The sequence below is a fragment of the Danio rerio genome, chromosome 1 (genome assembly GCF_049306965.1).
Source record: "Danio rerio strain Tuebingen ecotype United States chromosome 1, GRCz12tu, whole genome shotgun sequence".
NCBI classification, from domain to species: Eukaryota; Metazoa; Chordata; class Actinopteri; order Cypriniformes; family Danionidae; genus Danio; species Danio rerio.
Genome location: NC_133176.1, coordinates 16,203,752 through 16,214,463, shown reverse-complemented (window position 1 = coordinate 16,214,463; position 10,712 = coordinate 16,203,752). Strand labels below are relative to the sequence as shown.

The window sequence follows — 10,712 nt, the reverse complement described above, 5'->3', positions numbered from 1 at the left end:
TTTGAGCCACTAATAAAAAATCTCCGAATATTTAATTATCTTAATTTAATTAATTGCTAAATAGCTGTACATTTTACAAAGTCAAACCTTGTCAAACGAATTCTGCTCATTTATTATAATTACAGTTTCGTGAAATATAAATTAATTGATTTAAAGTCACTGTTATTGTTATATTACCACTACTATTATTTTTACTACTACTATTATTATTATTATTATTATTATTATTATTATTATTATTATTATTATTATTAACTATTATTTTTATGCTGAAATTAGATGTTTACATGATTCAGATTAGCTATTCAAATTGTGGTTGCTATAGCAACGCGTGTTATGATTTGACTCCATATATAAACACCGAGACTCGCCGCTATCTGTTGATTGAGGAGAGGCGAATTTCTGAGACATTTGCTGAGGATTACTGTGCTGATACTGCGATTCTTCAAGGAGACCAGAGAATTTCTGACAGAAGACTTTTATTTTACAAGGAGATCGACGCTCAAAGCTGAAATTATTCCTTTTGACACGTTTTGTTGCTCTTTTGTTGTGTTTATTTTGATTTTGATCTTGTTTTTATTGTTTTATTGACATTTTTATTGATATTTGATCTTTGTTCTTGTTTTCAGGTTTGCTGGAGTTTGGAGGAGTTTGTCAGATGGGTGAAAACCGCAGTGAGTGTTTTAGTTTTTATTTGTTTATGATCAATCATGATATGATGTTGTGTAATATTTGGGGAAATGTGATGTAAATAAACTGGTACAAATGAACCCATTTCAACACAACTGTTCCCCGATATAAGTGATCAGATGTCTTTTATTCTCTGTAGATGCAGCTACTAAAGTTAATTGTTGATTAGTTCTTATAATCTTATAATAAACATGATATGTTGTTGTTGTTGTCGTTGTCTCAGGCCGCTCCAGATCCAGGAGTTCTGCTTTCATCCAGGCAGCTGTTCAGGACGTCAGGACACATGATGGTGATGGTGAAACCCAGACCGTGAGCCAAGAGCTTGATGGATTTCTCGCACCTCTGCCTTCCCTGTTGGCCAAATCTGTGTCCACAGATCAGGGTAACAGGAAGAGGAAGCGGCAGAGCGGCAGCCAGCAAACACCAGAAGATGAACGTCCGTCCACCTCATCTAGAAGAGCTCTCAAACGCTCTCGCAGAGGTCAGAATGGCTTATTGAAGAAGTGATGATGATGTTTCAGTAATGCTCTTTTACAGTTTTCTCTACTGCTGCATGTTTTCTTTGAACACACATTTCTACTGCTCCTCTGTGTTGCAGACGCGTATGCAAAGGGCCCACTGCTGGGAGACGGTGGATTTGGCTCTGTGTTTGCTGGGATGCGCAGGTCTGATGGACTGCCAGTAAGTCGTTTTCTCCGCTCTTCATTCAAACAGCCTTTAGAAATCCTGATCTCAGTAAATGTGATGTGTGAGGATCAGGCAGGTGTGATTTATTATGCTTTATCTGTCTACAGGTCGCCATCAAGTATGTGTCTAAAGAGCGGACACAGAGGAGACTGAGAGTTGTGAGTTCAGTGTGAACCTGTTGTTGTGTTTGATGTTTCATTGGGTTCTGAATCCAATCGTTTGTCCTGCAGGAAGGTCAGGGTCGGCTGCCGCTGGAGGTGGCACTGATGACCCGCGTCAATTCAGCTCCTGCCTGCCCCAACGTCCTGCAGCTGCTAGACTGGTTTGACCGTCCCAGACGCTACATCCTGATCCTGGAGCGTCCCGATCCCTGCCAAGACCTCCAGAGCTACTGTGAGGAGAACGACTGTCTGGATGAGGGTCTGGCCAAGAAAGTGCTGGTGCAGCTGATCGCGGCTCTGAAACACTGCGAGAGCCGCGGAGTCCTGCACCGGGACGTCAAGCCAGAGAACCTGCTGATCTCCACAGAGTCCCAGGACATCAAGCTGCTGGACTTCGGCTGTGGAGATCTGCTCAAGCGCTCGGCCTACAAATACTTCGCAGGTGGGTTTGTGTTGCAGAAGGAAACACTCTGTGGATGTTTGTGAGCTTTTGATGATCCACCAAAGGGAATTTGTGTGTGCTGGAGTGTTTTGAACGGGTGTTTGTGTCTCCTTGTGTCTCTCAGGAACTATTCAATACGCTCCACCTGAGTGGTTCTGCAGACAGCGCTACCATGCGGGTCCAGCTACGGTGTGGTCAGTAGGAGTGACCCTCTTCAACATCCTGTGCAACCGTTTCCCCTTCGGAGGCTCACTGAGGGTCACGTCCAGGAGCAAACTGACCTTCCCCATAACTCTGTCAACAGGTAAGAGACTCACTGAGAGATCAGCAGAAGTGTGTTGCTCTGTGTTTCTGAACACGGTGTTGTGTGTATCAGAGTGCCGTCAGCTGATTGGCTGGTGTCTCAGTCCAGCGGCGGCTGATCGGCCCAGTTTGGACGATATTGAGCGCCATCCCTGGTTACAGTGAACAGGTGGCCAGTGACTTGACACTTATCTGAGTGACGCACTCATGGCTTTGATTGTGTTGTTAGGGTCAGTCTGGATTAATGATCTTAATGATTTGTGTAGGGTGAGCAGGAGTCACACAGGAAGTGCAGAGAACTGCTTCCTGATCACCTGCAGAATGAGGAGTGGGCATTAACTAATGGCCGACTCACCCAGGGCCGGGGCCCCTTTACCTGCACTAAGCCACCGCTTCAGATGAATTTAATGTTAATAGGGATTTTAATAATAAACTTATTATTTAGACAAATAATCCAGGTGTAGTGTCTTCCTAGAGTGACTGGAGAGAGCTCAAATAAAGGGAGAGTTCACACAGAAATCCAGATTTACTCACTGTTTACTCAAACTCAAGCGGTTTCAAGTCTTTATGAGTTTGCACAAAAGAAGATATTTTGATGAAAGCAGTAAGTCAGACATTCATGCCTCACACACATTTATACATTCATATTCTTAACAATCAACACTGCAGTTTAAATCAGACGCAGATGCCAGAACATTGTCATTAACACTCTTTTGAATCATATTTCTACTAAAGAACAATGACTTTAGTTTACTCTTTATATTCTGCTGGTTCTGACATTAGAATAAATACTGAAGTCTGAACTCTGAGCTCTTTTATTCCTCTGCCTTTGTTGCTGTGTGGAAGGCATGTCTAATGAAGCATAACACACTTCATCACCAGCCTGAAACAGAATATATTTAATTACTTTAATAAAAAAATATATTTATATTATATTATTTTATATTGATGTAATTTATGTTGCTGCTAAACTATTGCAAATAAAATATATTAAAAATTATTCTCAAAATGTGCTCATACCTCAACATGTCTGTTCTCAGCCCCAGAACCTACAGAAACTTAACAAAAGATACAAATAATTTACATTTGGTTCATTATGAAATCTAAGGCAGGCAGTCTAAAGCAATATTAAAATTTAGCCACATGAAAAGTGTTCAGGACAAAAAATGTTTACCTGTAGTTTTCTTCTGACAGAGGCAGTAGACGCAGACGGAGAAGAGGAGAACACACACCGAACACACACTGAACAGCAGATTCCAGCAGAAAACACACTCTGATGCAGGTGATGTGGAGGTGCTGTTAAACCGTTCAGCACAAGGAGACTCTTGCTCTAAAATGAACAACAGGCCATTATTAAAGTGAACATATATTTAGTTATTATATTCATTTTATTTTATCTTTACTGATTACACAGCTCAAAATAATGAAAAATATGAGTTTAACACTGATGAATTTGCTAAAAGTAGTTAGAAAATCAGAAGTTAAAGTTTCTAATATAAAAATACACTATAAATTATCGTTTTACACTATATAATTAATTTTCTGTTAATTTATTTCAAAATATTATTAGAAACTAAGATACACTTAAACTAATTTTAAACAGACTTATTTTACTAATTTATTTTATAAATTTACATTATTTCTGTATTTATACTTGGACTATGGCTGCAGGATTTATTTGCAGAACTTTGCATTAATTATCGTTAAGATTCATTCAAATAATATTAAAATAATAAAGCTTTAGGTGAACATGTAGACTTATCATTAAAGCACAGCTATATTATGAAGAGATAAACTATAATTGACACTATTATTATAATAAATGACACTATAATTTACACTGTAGATGTTTGCATGTCTCTTCATCGGCTGTATTAGAAACCCATTTAAAGGATCTGACTACACAAAACAAAGCAATGAAAACAGCAGTTGTTTCTCACCCAGGACAAACAGTCTGGTTGTCTTGTTTCCATATTCATACTCAATGTTTGGTTTGATTCCTCGTTCATCTTTATATATTTTTGTTTCTCTTTTCCCACAGTAGTAAAGTCCCTCATCAGAGACACTGACATTCTCTATATGCAGATCATAGGAGTTACTGGAGCTGTTGGGCACAAAACTGAAGCGTGGAAACGTCTCCTTGAAGAGTGTTGAGCGATCTATTGACAGAGATGGCTGATTCTCATGTGAGCAGTTTCTCATCCAAATAATGTCTGATCCAAAAGGTAAAGCGCAGTAGAGAGTGACGCTTTCTCCTAGTTTAACTCTCATGTCCACTTCTGTCCCAAACACTTTCTGCTCTTCACACAACCAAACACCTGCAGAACAAACGCAAGAGTGTGTGTTAAATCTCTAGCACACCATCAAGAATACATCATGACATTCAAACACAGAAATATTGACTCACACAGAAGTATGATGACTGTAAGTCTCGCTCGCTCCATCTCAGAGACTGAATGTGAGGGTCTTCAACTGCAGTGTGAAGGGTCAGCTTCAGTGTTGTGGGAGGGATCTCTGTGGAAGAGCTCTGAATCTTTATGCTGTTGTTTTGTTTTTGGGGTTATAATCTGGTCTGTTCCCTCTCATCTGTTCCTTTAAAAACACTTTAAAAGCTCTTTTAGATGTTTAAGTTTAATTATAAAATGCAAGAGTGAACTCAGTTTCATAAATTGTTGGGACTTTTGTTTTGGACGATGTGATGTTTAATGTTGTAATGGAGATGACCTGAAGTGTTGAGCGTCTTCATGAGTTTCTTGTTTGGCATCGTTCATCTACATGCTGATTGTTTTCTTTGGCTTCTAAACCTCTAGAATGAATGTCTTTACTCAAGGTTTCTTTTGCTCTTGGTCTTTAGAGTTGCTAGAAACTTATTTTTGCTTTTGTCTGTGACCGCAAAGCTTTCCATTCCATTTGTGTACTCTATACAGGCTCAAGGCACAACTAGTGCACTGACACAATCACGAGGCTGTGGTTTCCTGTTTCAGCTTGTCTAAAAATCCCATGGTGAAACAAGAGCGATCAAGATCACTTTTATTATATCAGTTTAATTTGATTGATTGATTAATTGATTGATGAAGTGTTTGTGCTTTATGGTGGGCCTGGTAATAATCTACAGACACTTTACTTTTAAATGAATAATGTGTATCAGAGTTACAGTGTGTATTTGATCAGTGTGGATTTGACATGAAATGTGAAATTTACTAAATTGTTAACTCATAATCTGAAAGTGAAAATATCAAATATATTTTTTTAACTTGATTAAAACTTATAAATACAGAGACGTAAGCATTCACAAGAGGACAGTGACAAAGGCCACTGGAAACATTTGTGGTTTGGGTCGTACCCTAGAAAAGCAAAGAGCAGGCTGGACTCTCTCCATCACCATAACTAGCACTTCAGTCACACATGAAAAGCGCTTCTCACATCCTGTGGCATTTAACAGAATAACTCCTGCACTAAATGACTACAGTACATTTCTACATCAGTCTACTGTAATGATGGCTGAGTTCAGAATCACATACTGTACTTTCCTACTGTATAGGACAGATGGAAACAGGATTTCTAGGGCACGAATCTTGACAACATTAATGCTTGTTTTTTCTCGTCAACACTAATGATCAAGTAGCCTGAGTGAATTATTAGGCTAAAATTGGATTTATTACTGCTCATCTGTATAGTTTACACACTATACATTTGATTTGTCACAGTTTATGCCGTTTACATCAACAACAGCTGAACTTTGTCTTCCAGTTTGAGCTTGAACATGTTTGTGTTTACAGTAACTTTTATTATGTGTTATTATGAGCACAATCCCGTCAGTTTATGAATAAGGTCTTACTTCAATCTTACTTAAACATGAACACATCATTTGTGGAGTTTATTGTTATTGTTTGTTTTGTTTATGTTGAATAAAATAAGAATAAAAATGTGAAGAAGCGGTCAGACTTTTTATTTCTAACACAGAGCACAGAATCATAAAAACTATCATCGTCATATAAACTGGACTGATTTTATTAAATGTAATAATGCTGATACATCCCTGAACACAATCTAGTAATGGAGGTAATGCACACGAGTTAAATATTTAGAAGAATAATTAAAGTTTCACAAAAAAAAATAATATAACTCTACTGAAGTTTTCATTAAATTGCTTATTTCTTGAAAACTGACCATTGTTTCATCTCATGCCATGTTACAATGAACTGGTCCTGATAAATTCATTTGTGAATAAGTGGTTTTGACGTCCCTTCAGCTATTAGCCACTAGATGACGCCATTGTTTGTTCATGACTCCCTCTTCAATTTTTATTCATGTTCATAAACGCTACTAACTATTAAATATTTGTTTAATATTTTAAAAAGTGATCATTTAATGAGTGAACTTTACATACTAATTTATTTTGAGATATGCCGTTGATCTACAGATACAAACATTTGCAGCCTTGAGCTGTTATTAATTAAGTGTTTTTTTTGTTTGTTTGTTTTCTTAATGAACACAGTCTTAAAAACATTAATATTGTCCAAAAATAAAATGTATATCCCTAAAGGGTCAGTGGATCACAATGTTCATTTAAAGACAGTTGATTGTAATAGATAATGTACTGTAAATAAAACTAATGATATCAGAAATCAGACAGAAAGTAGATTAAGAGCAGTTCATGTGTCAGATGTTGGTGTAGGGATGTTTAGATGACAGTCGTCTATAAGAGACTTCAGTGTGGACGCAGATCTTTCCAGTCTTACTCGCCTCACACTGATGTTTCTCCACACAATCTGCCTGAAATGATTGACAAGGAGAGAATGGATCAAATAAACTAGTGAAAAACCACATCAGTCAACAATTCATCTTTGATATGGTCAATAAAAGAGTATAAAATAGTTACCATCAAAACATTTGCTTTAAGAATCTCAGCACTCATGTCAAAACCTAAAACACACACAAAATGAACGTGATTAATATACTGTAGTAATTTATAGTAAATACTGTAGTGTTTTTGAACTATACTATGGTAAAGGACTTGAATTAATCTGTTGTGGTAATTCTATAGTTTCTGTGGTAATGCAACAACTATAGTAATGTAACAAACCAACACTGTACTTAACACCACTTTACATCACAGTTTACTATAGTAAAAACCAAAGTATGCTACAGTATTTGTCTCAGTTCATCAGTTCAGTAGTTAATACTATATTCTGCTGCAGCATTCATTAACTGTTTAGTAAATACTATAATATACAGTACAGTATAATACAATTTACTGTAGAATGGGTCAAAAACACTCCAGTATTTGCTATAAATTACTGTATTTTCTCATGTGAAAAGTCTAATAATTACGATTAGAGTCAAAATGTTAAAATCTAAAAGAACAAATCTTTATAAAAGCTCTACAGATTCACAGATTTGTTCAAAATGAATGTAAATGTGTCGATGAGCTCTACCTGTAGTTTGAGGACGACAGAAGCAGTAAACACAGATAGAGGACAGGAGTGAGGAGAGGAGAACACACACCGGACACACACTCAACAGCAGCGTCCAGCAGAACACACACTCTGACACTGGAGGAGAAGTGGAGGCGATGGTGAACTCATGTGCAGAAACTGCTGATAAATAAAACACACAAGACTGAATAAACAAATGAAGAGTTTCTGAAGCTTCCATAACATCTACCTTTAGAGGACATCGTCTTATATATTATTTTACAGACATTATATAAGTAAAGAACAACTTTTCTATTTTAATTATAATGTTTAGATCATTTAATGGCATTAATCAGTTGTTGAAGGAATTAATCTAAATTTTGACTTTAATTTTTCACTTTTCATTTGCTCAAACCATGAGTTGAACACAAAATAACATTTTAAACAAACATTTCAGGACTCCCATTAATTAATTAAGACTAAATAATTAATCTGATTCTGTTATGCATGTCTATCTTGTAACAAAAACAAAACAGGATTGGAGAATTTGAGAGAGAGAGAGTGATAACAGATCAAGTTTATTATGGTGAATTCTCCTTACTTTATGATTATTTATATTAGATTTAGATTTCAGACTCACTGAGAAATTCTCAATCACACTGAATTTACCAACATGCATCAAAGCTTTAGATGAGCCACAGCAGGAATATCTCCTCACCCAGGACAGCTAGTTGAGTTGTTTTGTTCCCATATTCATACACATATTCTGAGTTGACGCCGTCTTCATCTATAAATGTCTTTTTCCTTTCCGCACAGTAGTAAAGTCCCTCATCAGAGACACTGACATTCTCTATATGCAGATCATAGGAGTTACTGGAGCTGTTGAGCAGGAAACTGAACCGTGGAAACGTCTCCAGGAAGAGTTTTGGAGGATCAATGAACAGAGATGGCTGATTCTCATGCGAGCAGTTTCTCATCCAGACAATGTGAGATCCAAACGGTAGAGCACAGTCACAGTAGAGAGTGACGCTTTCTCCTGGTTTAACTCTCATGTTCACTTCTGTCCCAAACACTTTCTGCTCTTCACACAACAAAACACCTGCAGAACAAACAGGTGAAAGAATTAACGTCATAAAGAAAACAGCACAACATTTACAACACTAATGAGTGGACTTACACAGAAGTATGACGACAGTTGGTCTCTCCATCTCAGTGACTGCTGAATGTGAGGGTCTTCAGTTGCTCTTATCTGATTGGATGACTCTCTCTGGTAGTGGGATGGGTTTCCTATTCTAAAGGGTTTTGATAAGGACTGTAAATGATCTAGTCTAGTTACCCACAACCAGGTTTAAAAAAAAGTTTTATTTATTTTTTCCAAAATTGTTGAAAATTGATTGACTGACCGATATACAGTACATGCATATGCATAAGAATGTAAACACTTGAGGCATGTCTAGGTGTCAAAACCGCAAATCATTCTAATACATTTGTGTGCTCTCTGAAAAAACTGCACACAATGCACATATATAATCACATGGCTGCGGTTTCCTGTGTTTCCTACAAGCAAAGAACTTACCTTAAAGATAAGAAGATTACAAATATGGTCTTCCTGTGTGATAATAATGGGGTCTCGTTGGAAAATGCTAAAGATTTCAAACTTGTGTAGTGTTATTATTTTTTATTATTACTGCCACCACTACTAATATTGTCATTCTTATTATAATAAAGTATTATACAATTTAACAATACAATTGACAATAATGATGAGGATGATTATTATTGATTGGATGGATGGATGGATGGATGGATGGATGGATGGATGGATGGATGGATGGATGGATGGATGGATGGATGGATGGATGGATGGATGGATGGATGGATGGATGGATGGATGAATGGATGGATGGATGGATGGATGGATGGATGGACAAACAGATGGACAGACGGACGGACGGATAGATGCAGACATGCACACACTGATTGTCGCAATGTTGCCGGATACATTTGTGGTTTGACCTCACTTTTCTAAAAAAAAAAAAACTAAAGAGCAGGTCTGAGTGTCTTCACTAGAAACGCTTCTTAAAAACAACGCTGCTTTCACACGTACACAACAAGCATCCTCTTACATCCTGTGGCAGCTGAGGTCCACTTTATCACTGAGTTTACTTTAATCTGTTGCACAATAAATGAAATTGGCCTGATGCATTGCAAATATCAAACAAAAGCATTTTGCAAACAGAACGACAAGTTTAAAGATCAACTAAGGCGAATTTGAAAGATTTTTGCTGTGCATTAATAATTATTTTATAAATTAAATCACAGACTTCTACAACTAACTTGGTGTTTAAAACACTCAGAATGATTGTTGTGGGACCCTGTGAAACTACCGAAAACAAAATCTCTAAAACTCTTCTAGGGCCTGTTAGAAATGAACACTTTTTGTTAAATTATTGAATCTGCTTTTATCACTTAACTGGAAACCAGTGTTGCCAGATCTAGCTGACTGATTCCAGCCCAAAAACTATCCAAAACCCGTCGAAATGCAAAAAAAAGGAAAACACAAAAGGTGGGAGCGGGTTTGTGATGGTCGTGAAAAGTACAATAAGTGCAGGGCGGTGGTTGTGACGGTCGCGGGAAACAATTTATACCCGCACAATATATATATATGTGACTACCCAATGGACAAAAGACACTCGGTATTTTAGATTCTAAACACTTCCATCTTCATGCTTACTTGAACTCTTGGGTCACAAAGGCCTGAGAACTGAATTTCTGTCCCCCATGTGGTGAACCTTTAAGTGTAAAATTAAACTGCAGTTATAATGCTATAGTTATACAACCAAAGTCTCTTGTTTAAACCTACTTTGTACTTTTAATTTGTATTTATTTATATGTTTATTTACCTGTACATTGATTCATCTCTTGAAACCGGAATAAGAGTAAGAAAATAGGCCAACGAATGGCAATAAGTTGGTAGAGCTCAGCTCCACAGGTGCCGGTGATTAATCATTA

General features: G+C 37.1%; 3 protein-coding genes across 6 annotated transcripts; 1 reads left to right on the top strand and 2 right to left on the bottom strand.

The window, feature by feature from the left end:
- The first annotated feature begins 382 nt into the window (after positions 1-382).
- LOC110438568 (serine/threonine-protein kinase pim-3) lies at positions 383-2,887 on the top strand. The gene is made up of 8 exons (XM_073949581.1): positions 383-674; positions 914-1,171; positions 1,289-1,371; positions 1,485-1,535; positions 1,608-1,980; positions 2,105-2,284; positions 2,357-2,452; positions 2,550-2,887. Exons 1-7 carry the CDS (start codon positions 659-661, stop codon positions 2,446-2,448), a joined length of 1,053 nt encoding a protein of 350 aa, XP_073805682.1. The 5' UTR covers positions 383-658; the 3' UTR covers positions 2,449-2,452; positions 2,550-2,887.
- On the bottom strand, positions 2,804-6,577 carry LOC141385530 (uncharacterized). The gene is made up of 5 exons (XM_073949641.1): positions 4,691-6,577; positions 4,224-4,601; positions 3,458-3,613; positions 3,304-3,341; positions 2,804-3,166 (listed from the first exon to the last, which is right to left on the bottom strand). Exons 1-5 carry the CDS (start codon positions 4,725-4,727, stop codon positions 3,041-3,043), a joined length of 735 nt encoding a protein of 244 aa, XP_073805742.1. The 5' UTR covers positions 4,728-6,577; the 3' UTR covers positions 2,804-3,040.
- Positions 6,570-10,641, bottom strand: LOC100330441 (uncharacterized). Of its 4 annotated transcripts, none has more exons than XM_068221039.2 (7): positions 10,604-10,641; positions 10,435-10,492; positions 8,878-8,992; positions 8,419-8,799; positions 7,722-7,883; positions 7,166-7,209; positions 6,570-7,059 (listed from the first exon to the last, which is right to left on the bottom strand). In XM_068221039.2, the coding sequence occupies exons 3-7, from the start codon at positions 8,906-8,908 to the stop codon at positions 6,946-6,948; spliced, it is 732 nt and encodes a 243-aa protein (XP_068077140.2). In that variant the 5' UTR covers positions 8,909-8,992; positions 10,435-10,492; positions 10,604-10,641; the 3' UTR covers positions 6,570-6,945. The 4 variants fall into 4 exon arrangements, with proteins under 4 accessions (XP_068077140.2, XP_021331806.3, XP_073805723.1 ...); XM_021476131.3 differs by having other exon boundaries at positions 7,722-7,880; XM_073949622.1 differs by lacking the exons at positions 10,435-10,492; positions 10,604-10,641 and having other exon boundaries at positions 8,419-8,927.
- Between the last annotated feature and the right edge of the window lie 71 nt (positions 10,642-10,712).